We start from the raw sequence: 23,688 nt of genomic DNA on the forward strand, positions 1-23,688 counted from the left end.
ACGAATCCGTATTCAACTCGGTGACCTGCAGCGGGAAACATCATCCCTCCACCGCCGTTCTTCACAGCCGGGTTGCAGGTTACATGCGGACACCTGTGATCTGTTTTAGCCAAACATGCAGAAAATGGCCAAACGTTGAATATGTTTGTACAGAGGACTCGTTGTGGATTGTTCAGATACAACTTTGCAAACGTGAGTTGTACCGTCACGTTCTGCGTTTTCTTCTGGTAGCATTTCAGAACGAGCGGTTCACTTTTTCTCTCATTTCTAGTTCTAAAGTAAACTTTGACTAGTAGAGTCAAACTTTAGATTTCTGTTTGGTTTTTTTTCTTGAAAGATTTTTTTGTGGCTCTAGTGGCCCTTTATTCAAGTTTCAGACAGGAAGGGAGAAAGAGAATGGGGATGACATGCAGCAAAGGACCACAGGCCAGGATTCGAACCTGTGACCACTGCAGGAGGACTTTAGCCTCAGTACATGAGCCGCTTGCTTAACCCACTGTGCCACCGAGCGGCCCTTCTTGAAAGATCTTGACTTTGTAGTGAAGTTGCTGCTTTTTCCACTTGTGGGAAAGTTGGCAACTTATCTTAAAGTGCGTAAGTAACCCCACTCAAGCCCCTTTCACACAGAGATTCCGCAATATTGGTGTAAAGAAGTCCTGCCAATACGCCGCCTTTGTTGGTTCACACAGAACCATACAACGCCGGCATAACGCCGCTCCCGTCTGTAAATTCACACAGCATGCCGGCGTTCCGCAATCAGAGGCGTGACGACAGCGTCAGCGTCTAGTGGCATGCCGGCATGCCGGCTGTGTCATTCACACAGACCCCGTTTCGGCTCTGTGACTACCTCCGCTGCCGGCTTATTGGTGGGGCCACTTGGCCCCCCCATTCCGCCTCCGTGACTTTCACACAGAACAGCGAGGCGGCTTAAAGGCGCAACGTTCCCGCCTCGAACTGGCTGTGTGAAAGGGGCTTCAGAGTAACAACTTCTTCTCCAAGATCACTGCTAATATCTTTCCTCCTTGGCGTTATGTTCACAAACACTGAGTACTCCAAACCAGTAACCTTATAAAAGGCTTTTATAGAGGTGGAACTGGATGGAAGAAGTGTTTTTAGAGAAAAGAAGGGCAGATACTCTCACAGCCAAAAGCCAAAGCAGGGGCCTCATGTACAAAGAGTGCGGCGCACAAAAAACGTGCGTACGCCACTTTCTACGCTCACGGTCGGATATACAAAGAATGACTTGAACGTAGAAAGTTGCGGTCTTTCACGCACACATCAAGGCTGACGTACGAACTTTTCTGAGGTTTTGTCCATTGGCGACACTCACTGCTCTTTATTTCTCACGTTGGCACCTCGATAATCCCGTCGGCACAAGTTGTCATTTCTTCCAATTTAAGCTGCATTGCATTATGGGTATTGCTGTTCTTTGCTTTGTGTTGCGTTCCGTGAAGAGTTGTGGTTTTATCATGATCGTACGGGTTTGTGAATGTTTATGGGCAGCGTTAGTGCATCATTACACTCTGCTTTTCTTGTTTGTATTTTAAGAACCAACCCCAGAACTTAAGTTGTTGGATGAAAAACGGCTCCTCGTTACGCTTTATTGTCACGCGTATTATATACTGACGGATTAAGACCAATGTACACGTTTATTGGGTCTTACACATTGTGGATGTCCACGGTCACCTCTCTCATAAGTATAACAATGTGAACAATATACATTTATATTTAAAACATGAAGCATCACGATCTGATTCCTCTGCTGCAGAAATAAAGACAACTTGTGCCGACGGGATTATCGAGGTGCAAACGTGAGAAATAAAAAGTAGTGAGTGTCGCTAACGGACAAAACCTCACCCAAAGTGCGTACACCAGCCTTGATGTGTGCGTGAAAGACCGCAACTTTCTACGTTCAAGTCATTCTTTGTATATCCGACCGTGAGCGTAGAAAGTGGCGTACGCACGTTTTTTGTGCGCCGCACTCTTTGTACATGAGGCCCCTGCTTTGGCTTTTGGCTGTGAGAGTATCTGCCTTTCTTTTCTCTAAAAACACTTCTTCCATCCAGTTCCACCTCTATAAAAGCCTTTTATAAGGTTACTGGTTTGGAGTACTCAGTGTTTGTGAACATAACGCCAAGGAGGAAAGATATTAGCAGTGATCTTGGAGAAGAAATTGTTACTCTGAGTGGGGTTACTTACGCACTTTAAGATAAGTTGCCAACTTTCCCACGAGTGGAAAAAGCAGCAACTTCACTACAAAGTCAAGATCTTCCAAGAAGGGCCGCTCGGTGGCACAGTGGGTTAAGCAAGGACAGGTGCGTTTTAGCTGCTTTACTGTGCAGTATCTGTATCAGCTGACCTTAAATGTGTTGTTATATCAAGTTTCAAATGCAAACGGACTGTGATGCGTTGCATATGAAGTAAACCCCACTGGCAGCGTTTGTTTGTGCATGAAGAGGAATAGGAAAACACCAGTGACTGAAGCGGTCGCTGGAGGCCGGCTGCCTCACAGGCGGCCGTCACTGTGTTGGATGCTGACTCATCCGTCCTGTTCCAGGACAGCATGACCTCTCGCCGCTTCAAATTACTGAATGAGCTGCAAGCCACACTCACATCAAATCCTCCAAAATCAGGGCAGATGCTTACCACGCCCTCACAATAGAGTAATTATCCCTCAGCGAGGTGGGAGGACCATTTATAGGTTGTCCTAATGAATTGGTATTGAAGTCATATTAAAACCACCTGTTACGCAACTTCCTACTCTTTGATGAATGAATCCTGGAAACACTTGAAGTTGGCTTCTTAGGTTTCTTCTTATTTCAAATGGGGTTAAATCCATTATAATACTAATAATAATAATGAGCACTTTAGCCATCTTCCAGACCTTTTGATGAATTTGAGTTCACCAGTTCTTTTATTCATTTATTTTTTAACAAACGTACCAAACTATTGATTTAATTTGAGTGAATGGATCATATCTGGGCATTTTTCTTTTAAGTCAAGTGTCTGGAAAAATAAATAAGCAGAAAGAAGAGTAGATTTGGGGGATGATGAAGCATCTCGCTTCAGATCTGAGCAAAGTGTTTAAATGTTATTGGGAACACACACCAGCTCATTGACATGGCAGCAAATATGCATGATATCGATTTGAATGAAAAGTTATGGCTGATATTGGGGCGAGGAAAAAAAATATCCACAAGGATGTTTCATCGTCTAAACAATTGATCTGTCAACTGCTAGCAAAGGAAGTATGAACATGTGTAATAAGTCTTTTCTTTTGAGCCATGTTTGAACAGCCAGGATTCAGTTGTTATATTTCCAGCGTCCTCCGAGAGTTCGTCTTACACCAACCAGCCACCAGAGGGCGCACTTGTCACAAAACTCGTACGTCTTTAACTGCTGTTATAAAGCAGATCAGGTGAATATCACAGCAGCAGGTCCAGCCTGGTCAGGGAGAGTGATTAACGGAGTTAGATTAATTCAAACGTCTCCTGCTGTTATTCCACTTAACTCCGAATAGGACGATAAATCGTCTCCGAGTAAAACCTTTAAAGAATTATTAAACAAAAGACTTGCACACGAATGTTGCAGGTTGCTTTACAATTATTTGGTTATATATATATATATATATATATATATATATATATTTATTTATATTATTTCCTTGTCTTTTGTTCACCTCAGACGGCACGGTTTCCATGTCATTTTATTCACAAAAGAAAAAAAAACAAAACACATTTTGAACAGATGTTTGCTTTATTTATGCAGAGAAACACAGTTTGTCAATAAGACTTACATTTTGTTTGAGCCCACAGACCCAAATAGTCGATTTTCATATATATATTTTGGTCTATAAAAGCAACGCCTTCCAGTATGAATTACAATACTGCAGATCATCACGACGACACAGAAAAATAACTTGCTTTACATTTCCCTTTTTACAATGTAGACACGATGGTCCACCGAAGGACATCAACACTTGCTCCAGAGAGGCGACCGCTGAAAATAACAGAGTCTGTGATTTTAAAATGTTTGTGTGACTAAACCTGAGTTTTACGCTGTATACTGTTTATGTACAGTCATGTTTAAATATGTGCACCTCCTGTCATGGCGTGTTAAACACCGCCAAAGCCGTACGCGAGCCACGAGATACACTTGAAGTAATTAACATAGCAGGTATTTATCGTTTACACGTCAGAAATCACTTTGGTTTGGATGCTAGCCAACGACAGCTCACTCTGACCTTAATACTCACAACATCAGTCTCAACATCGTCATGACAATGTTGATCCAACGAAAACTCACCTCAGATTAAAAAAAAAAACTGTTAATGAATAATTCAATAGTAATGCAAAGCAATTGAACATGTCTGCTTTGTGCACAATAAGAATTGGTCATGAAACCAACTGCCAAACACTCCAATAAAATGCCATTTTAAAAATAAATTAAAAGAAAAAATGTATACCTTCAAAAGGGCAACAGACGGGGTACAAATCAGAGTAAAAACTCGTAACCAAATCCTTCATTCAGGGCCAGAACGCCACCGAGGGCATGTGGACAAACCTTACGGTGGCAAATCCGGCAAGCAGTAATCAGTCTACGAATAAGCATCATTTATGTATTCCTCTAACCGTTTTTAACTACTAGGCTAAACACATAAGCCGTTTTTGTACATCATATCGCTTGCTGCAGGACACCCAGCGTACTGAATCACTTGAAACTATGTTTGACGAAGCCACCCCAGAAGAACTTTGGCATGTTTTAATAAGCAAAATATACCCACAGATATCGAACTTCCCATTAAAATAGCATCAAGCAGAAATTGCCATGTTCAGAAGAAATAGTTGCACTTTTATCAGGGTGCACGGGTCACAACAAACGACTCAAGTGTCACGGTTACATCTCTATATATAAACACATGTGTGACTATGTACAAAAGGACATGATGCTCACTGCTGCACACAGGGAATCTGTGCACATGTAGGTAGCACGTATATGTCCCTGCAGGTTAACTACTGTACCCAGTAAGAATTAGTACATACCAATGGGCTACTCCCAGTGACACACAGTGTCACAAACATTATGGCATTGATCTTCCCCCTTTATTTAAATAAAACTACAGTATATTCATATTATACATTTCATTTTTTTTCTTTTTTTTTTTTTTACATTCAAGGTATAGATACAATTTGTATCAACAAGCAAAAGTCAATTCTAGACATTTGTGGCTTAGTTGTTTGCGGCACATGCACAGGGAGAGGAGGGAGTATGTAACGCCATCTGGTTGGGCGGCGAGAGTCTGGGTTGGTACGCTGGAAGTGTTTCGTGGTGATGGTGAGGAATTTATTTTTGTCCTGGCGGTAAGTCTATTGCTCAGAGAGAACAAGTGATTTTATGTGTCATTTGGGGATTCTAAATTTAAGATATTTTAAGATAGAAAAATATACAGTATACTTTAAAAGGTAGGGTAAGGGATTTCTGGATGATGTTGCATCATCATCAAAATGCGAAAGACTAGCTCCGCCCTCCTGACTCCAGAAGAGTTAGGACATGCGGCACGCTAAATTCTGTTGATATAAACGTTGTATCCGCTGATGTAAAATGGAGCTACTGAATGTGACCAAAGGTGTTTTGGGTTAGCAGTCCCGTAGAATCGCTTACCGTACCTTTTAAATGAGTTTATCACAGCCACCGAATGTAAACACGTCAAAGGTTTTTACAATTGTTGAAGGCTTAATTACTGCCGTTGATTTATCGACTGTGAATCTGAGCAATGGACTATTCGAGCGTTCAGTTAAGCGGCCGCTCACTATCACAGACTCAAACCTGATTTCATGTCAGTAATTATGTTGATTATTTAAATTACTCTTGCAGCGAGTTTTCCTACGTCCAAGACACGTAATTCGGCTACCTCGAGGAAAAGGGATGGCACGCAAACGTTTAGCCAAATGCCAGAAGCAACCTTGACAGCAGCCTTGCAATCTGATTGTTTCACATGAAGAAACATTTAGGCAGTTTGTTTCACCTTCTCATGAACAGACAACCGGCCGAAAGTGGCCTCGTCTTTTTTCATGAAAAAACAAAGTCGGCAAAGCCCAAACCTAATTTGGGCGGAACACATTCAACTGTTTTTTTTTTGTTTTGTTTTTAACTTTTTTTTTGTTTTCTTTATGTCTGCTTCATTACCACTGTTTTACCCAAACATTGTAAAGAAATATGTATTTTAAAGCACCACCAATACCACAAGCTCACACAGTTAGCCCTGTTAAAGAGTAATACCACTCACTTTAAAAATTCTTCCTTCAAATGTTCTTGTCATGAACACGTCTGTGTACAATTTTGTGACTTCATTACAACAGTCTTCATTTACCACAAATGGAGACTTTCTGGACTTTACATTTGAGCAAAACACCATCATCTTCTTTACTTCTAATAATTTATGAAGCAATAAGCTGCTCACCAAAACATTTCTGCTAACGGACTCTTTTTTTTTCTTCCTTTTTTTTGTAAACCAACATTAAATACAGTATTAAGGGGGAAATTCATCTGATGCAGTGCTATAGTTTAACTTCTAAGCCATGCTTTTTAACATCCCTGGATCCAGAAAATAAGTGGAATTTCCCTTTGAAAGCATTCGAAGCATGTTCCTGCTGTAAGGGATGGCTTTACATGGTGCAACCTCATTGTTATTGTTGGCCGCATGTTTCACGCGGCAACTCGTCCCGAGGGCGGGAATAACGAAAAAGCAGGGACTCAATAAAGTAAATGGAGGTAGAGTGAACCGTTTTGGGAGCATGAATGTACTTGGTGCAACTGATGGTAGCCAGTGGCCCTATTAGGATTCAGGTTAAGTGAAAACGGTCATTGATTTCATTTGATGACATGGAGGGAGGGTGTTTGTGTCAAACATTTGTACCCTTTGGCAAACTAACTTTCAATTCATAATACATACACACACATGAATAAAGAAGAATTGTGGCCAAATAAAATAGCATTTAAAAGGCATTATAACTGACTTTGGCTATGTAAACATTCTGTTGGATGAAAAACTTCACCTAAATGAAGTTGCATCACATAAATCCACCCTGGCAGCTCGCGGTTTAAAAAGGTGCGTAAAGAGGATGTAGACAAATAGTACAAAGTTTTGCAACGCAATCTTCATATTTCAACTATACATATCCAACTTTAAAGATACTACATGTTACATGTAGGATCTTCACAAAATAAATCACTATCAGATCTGAGTCTCGCCAGTAACCACTGCTTTCTGGCAGAAAGAGATTCAAAATCAGAAAACTGAAAGCATCCTGAGAGCAATGTGCTGCAAGGCACAGCCAAATACTTCCACGTCCCTTCAAGACTGTACTGAATTATGTATGTATGTGTGTGTGTGTGTGTGTGTGTGTGTGTGTGTGTGTGTGTGTGTGTGTGTGGAGGTCAGCAGTCCAGACTCCCACAAAAAGCCATACAGGAAATTTCCATCATCACTTTCTAGCACTTACTTAAACTTATTTTCTTATAGTTTTGATACTTATTACTCTACAAGATTTCACAATATTTAACAAACAACCAGGTGAAACTGTTACAGCCAGATTTTGACATCTGATAAACGTGACATTAGGTTAAAAATTCAAATTTGCTGCAGAAACCTTTGTGCAAACACTGAACTGTGATGGCGAACACTGTTTCAGTCCATTTCAACAACACGTGCCTCCTCAGACTCACCACAACCTGTGGAAATTATTTCTCGGTTTAACTACATTTACATGCAATTAAGTGTCAGACACTGACTGAAGCATGAAATTGGACTTCATTTGATATCCTTAAAGCCCCTCTATGAAGCAGCAATTCAGACCACAAACAGATCTGCTGTGTTGATGTCCAACAAAACAGCCTGGGATGTTTTGGGACGCCTGTTTGACCCACTACACGTGAACGTTATTGTGTTTTACACCAGAGGCTGATGCATGATCATTCATGTAATATGTTGCCCCCACTTGGCCAGAAATGGTATTTCTACATAGAGTGGCTTTAAATACTGCCATGGTAAATACATTCGCATAGTTTTCAAAGAGCAGATTTCTATCCTACTTGCTGAATAGTATGAATTCCCTTTGCAATACATGTATGTTCTGATTTAAATTAATCATTTACACAAATTGATTAATGTTTAATCTGCAGCTGGAAATAAAAACGGAGCCATTTGTGCATGTAAAAGAGAAATCAATAGTGCTGCCCACTAAAGATTCACCATCGAGACATAACAAGACTTAACGGTGCTGTTACAGATATTACTATGTAATCAGAAAATAATTTCATTTACAGATGTAGAAAACTAGACCACTTAAGTGCATGTAAAAGTAGATATCAATTAAATTACTTTGCCCTTGAAAACTGCTCCACTGACAACATGAGGAAGTCTATTAGGGCTACAGTTTCAAATAGAGATAGATTGATTACTTTCACACTGAAAACAATCAGCACAACAGTTCTGACAATATATAAATAGTTAAATACTGTCTGTAGCATCTATTAAAAATCAGAAAAGTAATTGTACATACATAGGAAATTATCCAAATACAGATGTTACTTTGCACTATACTTCATTAAATCCTATGAATCAAAATGTAAATATGTGTTATACTGACACTATAGAAATTTTCTTTTTTGGCATTATTTAGCAGCTTATAAATAACTTTGAAATAATGGCTTTTGTGTGATAATATGTACATAAATATGTGCACGTGTATACAAGTCAAATCGCTTATTTCGGCTTGTGGCGTGCACTCTCAAATTCTACCAAAATAGTAGCTTTGTTAAGTGAGGCTGAGAAAATATATCTTTTTAGATATAGATACTGCGGTAGTGCTTTACATTTGAAAGTAGGAGGCTTCAATGATAAAGACTTCCACCGAAACCGACGAGACGATGACTAAGCGTGAGGTCATTCAGATATAAGGCCATAGAATGTCATAGTTCATGCTTGTGAGGTATATACCTACCTCCCTTTCACTTCACAAAAGAAAAAAGAAAGAAAATCACGAGGATTATTTACAGCAGAGGCAGAACTATGCAAGGTTAGATTTCCACTATAAGAAACCCACTTCAGATGATTCATAACACATTCACAGGGCTTGAACATGTACCTCATAAAAACTACACGATACAACACGTGTTGAGCTGGTCTGTCAGATTCAATAAGGCAAATGTGGGAGATTTTGCTCAGCAACGGCTTTTTGCCTGTTGCCATGTAGTTTGTTTGATTTACTATGTTTACACTGACTTGCCTGGTTCAGAGTTACGATATCACAATACAATAATTAGCATCTGTAACACGTCAATAACACGTCTATTCTGCTTTTAAGGCTTAGTTTTGCAGGAACACTGCTGCTATATTCATGATCACGTCTCCCTCACCAAATTCAAGTGCCAGGATTAATACTTCTTACTAGTTTTTTTTGTCAAACTCTTGCTGATTTTATTAATAATAATAATAATAATAATAATAATAATAAGGGATTCGCTCCTCACTGAGGCGTTTCTCTGAGTAACTTCATTGGAGGTAATTCTGAACAGCCATCTAGAGTTAGCTGCTTCTCTTCTCCTTGGTCATGAGATAAACTGTACTAAGCATTTAGTCCGCAAGCCTGGTATTAATTAATAAAATAATTAGTGTGTTTGTCTTTGTTTGTGTTACAGGTAGAGGCAGCTTAAGGCCCATTTATGCCTCCTTCTGTATGCTAATAGGCACGTCCGTTTCGAGCGTTGTTGTGCGTCACCGCCCTCGTACTTGATGCATCTTTTACATTGCATGTATTCGCGGGTAATTTCATTAACATGTCATTCAGGTCTTCATACGTTTTTATATATTTCAGAGATCTCAAATATAATTGGAATTCAGATAAAGAAATGTTAAAAACTGGGGATGATCTTAGTACTCTCTGTTTATGACTACTGTAGAATATTTTGCTAGAAAAAAAAAAATCAGATTACAACAGAGTTCAATGTTTTTGTTCTTCAATAATACTCCAAATATATCTCTACAAATAGAGTGTAATTTTCGGTTCGATCCATCTTTCTAGACTATTCCAAAAATATTTTGGTTTTGTTTCATTCACGGAAGATATGGTCTATTGTTTCTATATCCTTTTCACAAAATGTGCATTTATTGTCATCAATATTAAAATGATTTGTTTGTAGCTCTTCGGAGAGTGCGTTTCTTTAGCTTTAGGTTGTGTCAGGAGTTTTAAATATAAAGTTCTTAACCTTTCAATTGACTTTTTCACATTTACAAATTATGTTATTTTTATTCACCGTTTCGTTTAGACAACTTCTTATGCTGTAGTTATTGATTTTTATGTCAGTAAATGATATTCCATTAATAGATGATATGCCATTATATCTTTAGTCTGATTAATACATTGTTTTGGTAAAGCATTAAGTAACCTGGTAAATTCAACTTTAGGGAGTTCACATCACATTGGTTAAATTGATTTATCCGCACCTGGGCAGTGTCGAGTTCAGAGTTCACTTCTGCATTTTGACGTCAGAATCCGACACCGGTTGGTGGTGGACTGCAACCGCCAAAAAAAACAGCTGAAGAAGAAGCAGTTTCAGTAAACACGGCGACGGTGGAGATCATGATTAGAAAGACATAAAAAGAGGCAGCGCAGTAGACAGCAACGGTCTGTTGGACCATTAAATACATTGCGGTGGACGGCGAATTCCTCCTCTTCTTCTCTGGTTTTTATTTTCACTGGTTGCACGTCAGCTTTACTGCTCAACACTGCCGCCGCGGTATCTGGTGCTACTGCTCCGCTTGCTGTGTGACGTGAAGGATTTACTAGTGGGCCTTTAGTCTCAATCACTACGACAATGTTTTTCTACCTAGCTGGAGCTAAGAAAAACATAGAAATGAACATTTAGTAAAGTTTAAATCAGAGTTAATTTAGATATTCTTCTAAATATTTGCGTGCATTTTATAATAATGTGTCAAATACTAAACACTGTTGATAACGGTTCATCTTAAACTTGTAGATGGGTCTTAATCAAACTATTAATCCGGCTGGAGGATGTTTCACGGATCTGCCAGACATTAATGGGCCAACGTTGAGTAAAAGCTGCAACCCTGCTCAGCTGGCGTGAATGTGTTACGAACCACTTCCCCAAAAAGGTGTTCTTTTGCATAAAAACAGCCGAACCATACTTCATATAAAAACTTCCTCAATGTAGATTTGCTCAACCGTCACTCTTCATCTATAATTGCGACGACCACAATTCCCGTCAGAAACACGAGACAAAATGATTAGCTCCTGAGGGGCGGATGTTGCGCTTGCTGCAACATTTAACAAGTGCCTTTCTTTGCAAATCAACATCTTCATTTCCCTTCATCAAAATAACTTCGTAGCTGCTCAGTGGCTCGACCTCAGTTTTGTAACGATGACGGCCGCCAGTTGTTGCGGATCCGTCAAGTGAGGGTTCTTCTCCATTACTGAGTGGACTATATAAGCAGGAAAGATGTTACAAAGGTTCCTGTACGTTTGATACTGGTGATCTGGGATGACGTACTGCTCCTGGTGCTCCGCTGCACATTGGGTCTCCCATGGCGAGTTCCAGATTTGCTCCATTTTGTCTGGCATGCTGCGAACCATCACCCGCTCGCAACACGGCATCAGGCTGTTACTAAGTGGATATGAATGATATCCATAGGACTCATTACCACAAGGCAGAGGATCCCAGCTGGCGTGCTGCTCCCGGCACAGTGGAGGTCGCCTCTGTCTCATCGGGTTGCTGTCGTACAGCCGCGAGTCCGAGATGCTGTCCATCCGAGTCATGCCGAGAGACCGGGTGGGCTGCGAGGACAGAGGTGGGAGGACGTTCTGAGTGAGCGGGTAGTCTCCCGGACAGCTGGACCGAGCCCCCACTGCGGCGTGCTGTAGATGTGGTGCCAGATGAGGCCCGGGCTGCTTCCGGGAGCCTTGCTTGGGCTCGTCCGGTCCGTAACTCTGTACTCTGGTGAGCGCTTCGTGGCGAAAGCCGTGGGAGAAGCTCTGCATCCTGACCTGTGCGGGGGTCTGCTGCTGACCTTTGATGCTCTCCTCCAGGCTGCTGTCCACCGAGCTCGGGTACAGGTCCCCGTAAGAGGAAAACGAGTCGCTGTTGGAGTGGCTGAGGCAGGATTCGGGGCAGTGGCTGGGATTTCTCTGATACACATGCTCGTGCTCCATGCTACAGAAACTGTCCACGTTGTGCATGCTGCTCATGCTCATAGTTGAAAAATCACTGTGGAGTGAATAATACCCATGATCACTTACGGAGTCATACTTTGGGAAGGGTTCATTGTACGTCACAGAGGCGCCGTGACTGTTGGTAACTAATATCGGAGGATACTGAACGCTAGACATGTGCTCCAGAGAGCTGTGAGCAAACTGCAAGGAACCAGGAACTGGGCTGCTGGCTGATCGTGTGTTCAAGGCGCCGGCGGCGTGGCTCTTGACAGGCTGCATGGTGGGAACGCTGAGCGCAGACACGAGGGAAGGCACGGAATTCGTCTCAGACTTCCTCGCCACAGAGAGCGCCTCCAGGGGTTCACAGGCCACTGAGCGGATGCTGGGATCAGACTGACGTTTGGGCGCCACGCGTTTGGCCTCGGAGCTGCCGTCCCCCTTGGCGGCTGCCGGACCGGTGCCGCATTTAGCTAAAGCTCCCTCGCTCATCGTTTTCACGGCAGACAGTTTGGCAAAGGCTCGCAGTTCGTCAGCCACGGACCGCTGCGGCTGGTTGACACGCTCCGGGTGATAATATTTGCATTTATGTCCATATGTACACTTTTTCCCTAGTTTGAAGAGAAACCAGTCAAGAAAATAAGTCACTTCAGATGATTCAGAGAAAAGAAAAAAACATGTTTTTCACTCAGAAAAGGGTCACTTACCATAGGGGCAAGGTTGCTTTTTGTGCTCTGGAACAACAGGCCGCTTGCGGAGAAAGTTTTCTAAGCTTGGTCCATGTCTTCCCAACGGATCATCGGGTGGCATAAACCTATTAAAGATAGTTATTCAAACCGATTCATTACTAAAAAATAACCTTAATTATTCCCGGCACGGTATTCCCCTACTGTAGGGCTGGGCGATATATCGAGATTTTAAAAAAAAATTCTTTTTTTTTTTAAATTTCTTTTTTTTATTTTGATATAGCTTATTTTGTGACAAATTGACTTGAATGTTTTATTTGAGATTTGCACAAATGTTTTGTTATTTGCACAACTGTCAACCTCAGTGGAAAAGTCTGCCTGTTACTGTCTATATTGTATTAATTGCACAGTGTATTTTAATTTAATTGTTATGCAGGAAAGGGATATTTGTTTTATTTTATTCAAGAAGCATTTTTATTCTATATATGCAGGCAGTTTATTTTATTTCATTTGTTTTATACATTTTGATATTGTGCAGACCTCTGTTAATAAAGGTACCTGTGTGACATTTGGCACGAGGCTTTGTATTAAAACTGACTGTTTTTTTAAGGGTTTGCCTCAGAAAAAAATGAAGCTAACAGAGATGCTATGCTATAATGCTTTGGGGGAAACCCCAATTATGGCACAGAAAAAATATCGAGATATATATCGAGTATCGCCATTCAGCTAGAAAATATCGAGATATGACTTTTGGTCCATATCGCCCAGCCCTACCCTACTGCAAAATGAAATAATCAGTTTTCTTACATTTTCTGTTAACCAAAGATCGTAATGTAATAATGCCACAGGTAGATATTCCTGAATTGCCATTTATACTTCTAACCAATGTTTATATAAAAATACAGTAATCCCTCGTATTTCGTGGGGGTTACGTTCCAGAACGAACCTGTGATAGGTGAAATCCATAAAGAAGTAACCTTTATTTTTTTTTTTTTACAATTTTTACAATTACAAATCGGTGCAGAACGTTTTGTTGACATTATGGGTTTTGGAGAAAATGTGCTAAGTTAAATTTGGCAAGCTGTTTAACGTACATGTACAGTACATATTAAACCGTAACGTTATTGACACACAGGAAGTGAAGAAGTGGGGAGACTGTTTTAGCCAATCAGAATGCAGAACACAACGCAAATCCATGAAGCAGCGAGAGGTGAAAGGTGAACCGCGTTATAGCGAGGGATTACTGTACTCTATACTGTTTTAATACGGCCCAACTCTGAACTGTCTGGCCATAATCTTAAAGCAGGAGAGTATTTACTGCAATGAGGCTCCATAAAATGCATCGTGGTTTCTTACTTGTCATTGACAAATGAATACATCAGCAGACGCTCTTCTATGAACTTCTTCCACTCTGGCTTCTCGTTTTGCAAGTCCCTGTAGTTGTCGTTCGACACAATAATTCCATCAGAATCATAAGCCAGCTTCACTATGAAGCGATCATCATAGCACACCACCCTCCTGCCTTGAACTCTTCGAGACGGGGTGAAAACCAAGATCTTCTCTTTCTCCAGCCTGCGCAGGATTTCTTGGTCTGAGGGAGAAATTGGTCATTGACACTCCAGCAGTCGTGTCGTACCATGTTTTTCTTTCATCAGAGCGCTCCAAGGCAGAGTGAAAGCCCAGCAACGGCCTACCTGTGATGAGGGCGTCGGGTCGTGACTGCTCCTTTCTCCAGGCCGGGACAAACACGGTGATGTCTTTGTGCCCCTTCTCCAGAAACCACTCAACAGCAAGCTGGATCCCACGGCAGGAAAACACCTCTTTGTTTCCATGGCTGAAAAAAAACAAAACAATACAGTACATGGTCTTCATAAACTTGAAGGAATTAACATACAGTGGGGCAAAAAAGTATTTAGTCAGACACCAATTGGCCAAATGCTCCCACTTAAAAAGATAAGGGAGGCCTGTAACTTTCATCATAAATTCACTTCAACTATGAGAGACAGAATGGGGGGGAAATCACATTGTAGGATTTTTACCGAATTAACTGGTAAATTTCTCTGTAAAATAAGTATTTGGTCACCTACAAACAAGCAAGATTTCTGGCTTTCACAGACCTGTAACTTCTTCTTTATAGCCCCATTTACAGGTAGAAAAAACGGTGGTGTTTTCCTGCGTTTTGGCCGTTCGTTTACACGAAAACGAAGCTCAAAGTCACCATTTCTGAAAACTCCGGCCAAAGTGGAGATTTGCAAAAACTCCGTCTTCACGTTTGCTTGTAAACAGAGGGAAACGGACATTTAGGCTTCAGAACGTCACATTATGCGACTGAAATTTCACCAGCGTCATGTGTGCGACCTGTGTTTACAATTTGTTTGGCCACTGTAGTTACTCGTGTCATTTGTTGATGGGTTTTTTTTTCCAGAATTCCGATTGGCTAGCATGACTTTATGCTTCTCGTTACACTGCCCCCTGTAGGTTTGGCTCTTAGCACCCTTAACAGCGTATTTATGTAGGTTCGTGTAAATTAAGACATTTTGAAAACAATCTAATGTAAATGATGGTATTTTTTAAAAACGTAAAAGGGGGAAATATTTGTTTTTGTAAAATACTCGGCTCTGTGTGAACATGGCCTAAGAGGGTCCTCTGTCCTCCACTCGTTACCTGTATTAATGGTAGGCCTGTGTTGAAAAAAAAAAATCGATTTTCCGATTCTAAATCGATTCTCATATTAATTCCTAAAAATCGATTCTTATGTCTAAAGATCGATTTTTTTTCATCATTTTCGCCAGGTGAACTTTAATCCCAGTAGTCGGACACACAGTTTGTCATGACACTTCTGAAAAATGCCAGGTGCTTCATGGCAATATGTGTGCGTGGTGACAGAATAAATTAGATAAGCTAAAATGATTTGTTTACTGCATGAACTGTTGCAATTTCTTTCTTTTTTGCACTTTAAATGGATATTGAAAGGCCTGTTTGAGTTATTTATTTCTTAGTTATTTCACAATAATTATTGGGAAATTATTATTTCACTAGTTATTTTACGGCCATATAATTCAGGCAACTGCTCAAAAAACATTTTAAATAACACTAAGCCAAATTAATATAGAATCGGATCGAATCATGATAATCGATTCTGAATATTAAGAATCGGAATCGAATCGATTCTTGACATTAGAATCGATACCCAGCCCTAATTAATGGGACCTGTTTTAACTCGTTATCACTACAAAAGACACCTGTCCACAAACTGAAACAGTCACACTCCAAACTCCACTACAGCCAAGACCAAAGAGCTGTCAAAGGACGTGAGAAACTAAATTGTAGAGCTGCACCAGGCTGGGAAGACTGAATCTGCAATAGGTAAGCAGCTTGGTGTGAAGAAATCAACTGTGGGAGCAATTATTAGAAAATGGAAGACAAACAAGACACTGATAATCTCTTGAACTAACACAACTAGTGTCTGATCAAATACTTTTTTGCCCCACTGTATATCAGAAAGTAAGTACATCAGTTTCATAGATACATATGTAGCTTCTCCTACCTCATTGCCACGTTTGAGCCATCGATGACGATGGGCCTGAGGTTATCAAAAGTATCCACAGAGTCATCTTCCACCGAGACCTCCGGACTAACAGCCTCTTTAACACACGGGGACCGCGATAGTGACGTGGCTATGCTGCTGCAAGGTTGACTCTCATGCTCTACTTTGTTCCCGAGTCGTACCAACTCGGCAAGTACGTCGTTGATCAGCGCCGCAGATCCCAGCTTGTTGAGCACCGTCTCCACCTGCTCCCCCGAGTAGCCCAGCTTCAAGGCAAACTCCATCTTGGTCTGGTAGTCTCGCTCGCTCACGGGTTTGATCCCCGGTGCTGTGCCGGCGTCGTCCTCGCGAAAGTCTTGCACAGTGCTGCTTTGAGAAAAACTGGGCCGGTCGAGACACGGAGAGCGACAGAGCTGGCGGTGAGGTTTGGTGATGGCCAAGGGATCCCTTCGCTTGCAGCTGCCGCTGTTGGGCCGAACCTTCTGGGATTTCTGCTCCTCCGATTCGCTCTCCGAGCTGCTTCCATCCTCAGACTCGTCGGTGGCGTGCTGGGCCTCACTTGAGTCAATGTTCTCCTCCCTGCACGGGCGTTTTTCCATTTTGAGCTTCTCCACCTTGAACCATGCTGTCACCACGTTGGTCTCGACGCCTCAGATTTCCACCCCATCGTTCTTCACCTCCAGCGCAGACAGGGACTCATACTCGGTGTCCTACTTTAGTGCTACACGTTATTTATGCAGGACCAGAGAACTGTGTGTGTCAACTATAGATCAGGCAAAATGATGTATTCCTGTAAAAAGAAAAGGGAAAAAAAGGTCAGTAAGTGAATAAATAAAGATTTTACTCAACTTTACAACAAATTTGGATTTGTGGAAACCATGTGGAAAACAGCCTACTTGAATGATTAATCCCAGTTAAAATGCTTTTTAAAAACTACAGCAAACCCTTTATGCCAGTGCTGCGTTTGTAATACCGTTTCTGCACAGCGTATAATTATAAACACATCCACAATCCCACTTTTTTCCCCCCACAGAAATCAAATACACACACACACACACACAAGAGCAGAACAATTTTGCCATCTCTTCAGCTGACTCGCTCTCAAGTGAAAATCACAGTCTGGTACAAAATGTGCTAATGCACTGCAGTAAAACCCAGGTCACTGTGAGCTCAGAACCCTCGCTGCTCTCACGAGCAACAACCGAGCCAGACGCACATAATGTGAGAGAGTACCCGAGTTAACGTGAGATGGTGTGGGCTGAACAGTGATTCCCTGAGCCTCCAGCCCTCTGAAAGGCAACCGGGACTGAACAGACTTCCCTAGGAAGCACGACTGTTTTAAGGCTTCGGAGGAGAATGCAGCATCAACTGTGCAAAGCTTGCTATTTATTTTCATTCCACACATGGTTTGATAATCAAAAATGATTATACAAAGTTCCAAAATGAGGAGAAACACTAGGATACACTTTCCTCTAGTCTTGGATTGAGGCAAATACAGCAAGCGTCAAGCTTCAAGAGGCACAGCCCATGATGCACGTTGCTTAGCAACACAGCCTTGTCATCAGCTAACTCCTTTTACCAGTCACGACTAACACAAACACAGCTCATCATCTCTCTTCATGCAGGCAGTAAATGCAGAACGCTCGCACTCACACTACAACTTTACATCAAAACACCTCAGACACAATATTTTTGCAGTATAAATGAAAAAGAAGGAATAAAAAGATTAGTCATTTACACCATTATCTCTCTCAGTGCCAGTCTTGAATGCAGTAATGGCATCTTGCAAAGGAAATGCACCACTTTTTTTTTTTTCTTTTTTTTTTAACGTGTAGACTTACAGCGTCATTGGTGCACAGTCACCACGGGTCTGTGCCTCCGCAACCACGATGAGGAACAAGATAACATTTGAATATCTAAACAAGCAGCCGCAGAGAGGGGGAAGTTGTGGAACTTCAATGTTTAGTGACAACAACTCCCACAGACCATCCGCCATCAAAGTCATTTAACGACCAGAGCAGATCTCTTTCAGTCCTTTCCTTTCCACCTCCAGATTCACAGGCTCCATCCCAGCAAGGCCGTCCCTGCACATGCACAGGCTCGTGTGGATCTGTTTCATAGCAACAAGTGAAGCAGGCCCATGAAGCCATCTTTCACACTGCTGACCCTGCACAGCGTCCAGCTCTGGCCAGATAAACTACACAGGAGTCGTTTAGAGTTTGGACAATTAAATATCTCTTGAAGTCAAGACTTAAAATTTAGATTGGTTAAGAAAGAGTCTTGTTATTAACAAATATAAATGTATAATCACACACACAGCCAGGAGCTAAACGCCTGAATATGTAATCAGTCCTGTGGTGTTTAAAACTGTTCAAGTCTATTTCCGTTGTAATAGATTAAAATGTTAAAGATAGTAATGCAACTTCTCCCTCTGAGCAAAAACTTTGACCGAGTCATGGGAAAGCAACACTCTCTCTCAGCAGGAAGAGAGGTCGCTGGCAGAAGGTGAAGGGAGAGCGAAGAAAGAAGAAAACACTGAAAATTCAAAACAACTTGACAAACAAGCTTGCTTACTTCACACACCGGAAAGCCAGTATTTTATCCGCCTGACTGTTTGTCCCCCATCTACTTAAAAGAGGAGAAATCAGCTAGCAAAACCAGTTTTAAGCACTCTGACATACTTTCAGCATGCTCAAACAACATTTTAATAAACCATCAGTCTTGCAAAACATCATTAGTTTCCAAACACAATGAAGAAACACCAAACTACCGCAGACTCTACCCACAGTCACCGCCCTCCAACCAAAGGGTCACTGCATCAATACTTAGTCTGAGGTTATCCATCTACGCCACATCGCCCACACCGACCAAGACACTCACAATACCGTCCTGATGCTCAGATAAATGCTGAGGTTTATGCTGTAAAGCCATAAACATAAAACTTATACCAAATCAGTATTTTGGAACACGATAATTTACTGTGGTGACTCCTATAAGAGGAAAAGCTAAAGAAATTCCTCGTCTCGTGTCGACCACTAGGACTTCCTGAGAAGCCATTAATATGGTTTGACAATTAGGAAGAAGAAAAAAGTCACTAGAAACTGTCACTCAGGCCAGAGCCAAGCAGAAATTATGATCTTAGTACCATTTGAGCTGTGATCAGATGATGGCACTGTGCTCCCATCATCTGACCCGTGGACCACTGACATTTCATCTGCTATAAAATAAACACTGAACAGTGACCTAGTCATTTCACAGCATTTTTTGGGAGGATCTGTTTGCAAATCATCTGACAAAGACAAAACTTTCCAACACTACCTTTTTTTTTTTTTTTTTTAAGTATTTAAGCTGCATTTCAAATACATTTGAAAGTATTTTTCATTAATGGACATGTACTGAGTTGCCCTATGAATAGAAATAGAATCTTTTCTACTTAAAAGTTTTAGTTTTGGTGTTTACATTTATAAATCAAGTTTTAAACTAAACTAATTTTAACTAAAACTTTAAACTTTAAAAGATAATAGGTCTATGCAGTATATTGTATGTTTTCAATATACAAAAAGTTTATGAAATGTTTTTCATTTAATTGATTTACTGCTCTGTATTGATGTAGGAGCTGATAGAAATTGATGATAAAAGGGTAGGCGTAAAAAGAGCTTCAGCCTACACCTTTTCGGTCTTATTTTGTTTATATATTTAGTGTACCACCTGAAAAACATTGCTAAAATTAAGGGGTTTCTGTCTAAACAAGACATGGAAAAACATATTCATGCATTCATCTTCAGTTGGTCGGATTATTGCAATGGCATCTTTACAGGCCTTAACAAGAAATCAATCAGGCAGCTGCAGCTGATCCAGAACGCTGCCGCCAGAGTCTTTACAAACACCAGGAAACTGGACCACATTACACCGGTCATGAAATCACTACACTGGCTTCCAGTGAGTCAAAGGATAGAGTTTAAAATCTTACTGCTGGTCTACAAAGACCTGAATGGTCTTGGACCAAACTACATGCTTGACCTGTTAGTTCCTATGAAGCTCCCAGACCCCTGAGGTTCATCTGGATCTGGTTTGTTGTGGTTCCAGAACCAGAACCAAGCAAGGTGAGGCAGCGTTCAGTTATTCTGCTCCTCACCGGTGGAACAAACTTCCTGTAGACCTGAGGTCTGCTCCAACTGTCAGCTCCTTTGAATCAGATTCAGATTCAGACGACTTTATTAATCCCTTTGGGAGGTTCCCTCTGGGAAATTGGCATCTCCATCTCACACACACAGCACAGTCATTTACAAATCAAACAATCCAAAACCCAAACACCCATATAAATATAAAAATGCAAAATAAAGATAAAAATAGAAGTAAAAAGGTAAAAACAAAAATAAATACAAATAAAAAGTGCAGTGCCATAAAAAGAATTATATGGATATAAAAAGTGTAGTGTAATATTGCACAAGTGGTTATTGCACATTGCAAATCCGGACTAAAAACATTGTTTACTGAAGCGTACTGTTAAATTAAATACTTACCTGCTGTACTCTACTGCCCTTACTTTTTAACAACTTGTGCTTTTTATTATTTTACCTCTTTTTCTTATCATTTTATTTGTTATTTACTGTTTAATTGTGTCTTGCCGCTTTTAATGTTGATATAAAGCACTTTGAATTACCTTGTGTTAAATTGTGCTATATAAATAAACTTGCCTTGCCTATATTTTGGTCTATTGCAATATTGGCATTAACTTCATGTTTATTTGTTGTTTTCTTTTCTTTCATTTCTTTTGCATTTGAATTCTTATTTTGAAAATGACCGAAATAAACAAACCAAACAAAAACAAAATACGATAAAAGACCAAGCGAAGTAAAAAAATAAAAAATAAATAAATAAATAAATAAAAACCAGGATGCAGCTGAACTCTCTCGCTGTTATTTACACACAAACCTCTGTTTTCGGTCAGTTTTTCCTTCATGACATCCACGCCACGACACCAGCTCGCAGTTTCACACTAAATTAAGAGCCTGGCGTGGATTTGAGAGAGGTTTGGTGAACTTTGATCGCCTGGATCGCGCTGGATCCATCCAACAAGTTGACACGTCGCTGCAGAAACGCGCAGCCTGATGAAGCCTGAATTATGGTTCCGCGTTAAAGCGACGCAGAGCCTATGCCGTAGGGTTACGGCGTAAGGTACGCGAGGCGCGCAACCCTACGCCGTAGGCTCTGCGTCGATTTAACGCGGAACCATAAATCAGCCTTGCACATCCTCAGCTGCAGCATCACGAGTCCGCAGGGATGCAGCGGGGGAAGCTTCATCTCCCTGGCAGCCCGACCACACAGCCCCATATGCCTTCATTTCTACCTGTCACACTGAAATCAACCCCGAAACTGTAATTAATGAGGAAATAGTCGCTTAAAAACACCCTTAGGCCCCGAGACAGCGCAGGCTACGAGGCTATGAGAGTCCCCAGCTTAGCTGCGGGGGGTTAAACCCGCTCAAAATGGCTGGAAATCGATCAATAAATTGTTAATACTGCCAAATTATTAGTTTGCCGGTCCAATTGGCTCTTTTTTTAATTGAATTGGAGGTGTGAGGCCACCATGTGCTAGCCTCGGTTAGCTCCCGTTAACTGAGTCTGCGCCACCAAATTAGCAGGAAATGCCGCCGCAACTTGACATAAAGTTGAATATCGTGCAATAATGAAGAGGTTTGAAGCCCGTGGGCCCCGAGTGTGGGTCCGGTACCTGGTCCTGGTCCGGGAAGAGCCTGATCCTCACCTCGCTGTCATCCTCCCAGTCCTGCTGCTGCCCAGGGTTGCCAGATACCGAGAGGGAAACACGCTTTTCCGCGCAGGGATCGAGCCCCAGAAAAGTTCATTTCTGCCTCCAACTCTGTGATAAATACGGAGGACTATTAGGGCCAGGCAAGAGGGAGAGTCTATCCAGCCTATTCTTTGGATATAGTACTCGAGTTGTAAAAAAAAAAATCAGGGGGGGTGGTGGGTTTTATCATATGGGGACAGATAGTTTGTGCTGATTACAAATAATATAATATATTACAAATAATAGCACTGACCAAAACACCTGCAGAAATACTGCAGGAATGACATAGCAGCAGTTAAATGCAGCCTTCTGTAAGCTTTAAATATCCACTGGGCTTACATCAAATACATCAAAACACAACAATAAAAAACACTTTTCTGAACTTATCAATATGACTCTGTCCTTCACAGGATAAGTAAAATGGATCACTGCAAAAACTCAAAATCTTAACAAGAATATTTGTCTTATTTCTAGTTAAAATGTCTCATTTTTAGTCAAACAAATCTCATTACACTTAAAACAAGACTCATCACTGGAAAAAAAACAACAATTTTCACCTGTTTCAAGTAGATTTTCACTTGAAATAAGTAGAAAAATCTGCCAGTGGAACAAGATTTTTTTGCTGGTAATGAGAAGATAAATCTTGTTCCACTGGCAGATTTTCCTACTTATTTCAAGTGAAAATGTACTTGAAACAGGTGAAAATTGTCAAATAAGTTATTTTTCTGGTGATGACTCTAAATGTTGAAATAGCAGTAAAACCACATTCATTGATGAAATGACATAAGGGATGGAAAGGGGGGATGGCAGTTTTACAGGGGGGATGATTTTGACCGTTTTTATTTCAGGGGGGATGCCATCCCCCCTCATCCCCGCTCAACTCCAGTACTGGATATACCTGACAATTTAATCAAGAGAATTAATCAAGATTATTTCAACTTCATTTGGAAAAATAAGCATCATTATTTAAGGAGAGGTGACATTGTGAAATCTATTGAAGAAGGGGGTCTAAATGCTATTGATTTTGATCCAATGAATGGTACCATCAAATTAAAATGGTTACAAAGTTTTGTTAAACAATGTGAAAGCTTTTGGTTTGATTTTCCGTCGAAAATCTTCAGGAATTTTGGAGGCATAGATTTCTTATTAAGATGTGATTTTGATATTCCTAAATTACCAATGAAGTTGTCTGCTTATCATCAACAAGTTCTCCGTTATTGGAAACTTGTTTATAAACATAACTTTACTCCACACACAGTCCCAATATGGAATAATAGGTGTATATTAACCAAGAGAAAATCCTTCTTTTACAAAGAATGGATGGAGAAAGGTATCTGGTCCATTATGCATTTGTTGGATACTGGATGTGATTTTTTAACATATGATGCTTTCATTGCAAAATACAACCTTGTTTGTACAA

The 23,688-nt window shown here is 40.9% G+C and overlaps 1 protein-coding gene across 1 annotated transcript; it reads right to left on the minus strand.

Annotated features, from left to right (window-relative positions):
* Positions 1 to 3,737: 3,737 nt before the first annotated feature.
* On the minus strand, positions 3,738 to 22,251 carry zc3h12b (zinc finger CCCH-type containing 12B). Its single transcript, XM_061739966.1, has 6 exons — positions 22,191 to 22,251; positions 16,458 to 17,247; positions 14,605 to 14,744; positions 14,267 to 14,501; positions 12,932 to 13,038; positions 3,738 to 12,835 (listed from the first exon to the last, which is right to left on the minus strand). The coding sequence occupies exons 2-6, from the start codon at positions 17,054 to 17,056 to the stop codon at positions 11,412 to 11,414; spliced, it is 2,505 nt and encodes an 834-aa protein (XP_061595950.1). The 5' UTR covers positions 17,057 to 17,247; positions 22,191 to 22,251; the 3' UTR covers positions 3,738 to 11,411.
* Positions 22,252 to 23,688: the final 1,437 nt, after the last annotated feature.

Source organism: Cololabis saira, chromosome 14 (assembly GCF_033807715.1).
Source record: "Cololabis saira isolate AMF1-May2022 chromosome 14, fColSai1.1, whole genome shotgun sequence".
In the NCBI taxonomy this organism is placed as follows: Eukaryota; Metazoa; Chordata; class Actinopteri; order Beloniformes; family Belonidae; genus Cololabis; species Cololabis saira.

Coding starts and splice junctions, on each gene's coding strand:
- zc3h12b (XM_061739966.1), bottom strand. CDS start 17,056: ATGGAAAAACGCCCGTGCAGGGAGGAGAACATTGACTCAAGTGAGGCC. Junction 14,502..14,604: donor ACCCGACGCCCTCATCACAG/GTAGGCCGTTGC, acceptor TTTCTCCCTCAG/ACCAAGAAATCCTGCGCAGG. Junction 12,836..12,931: donor AAAGCAACCTTGCCCCTATG/GTAAGTGACCCT, acceptor TCTTCAAACTAG/GGAAAAAGTGTACATATGGA.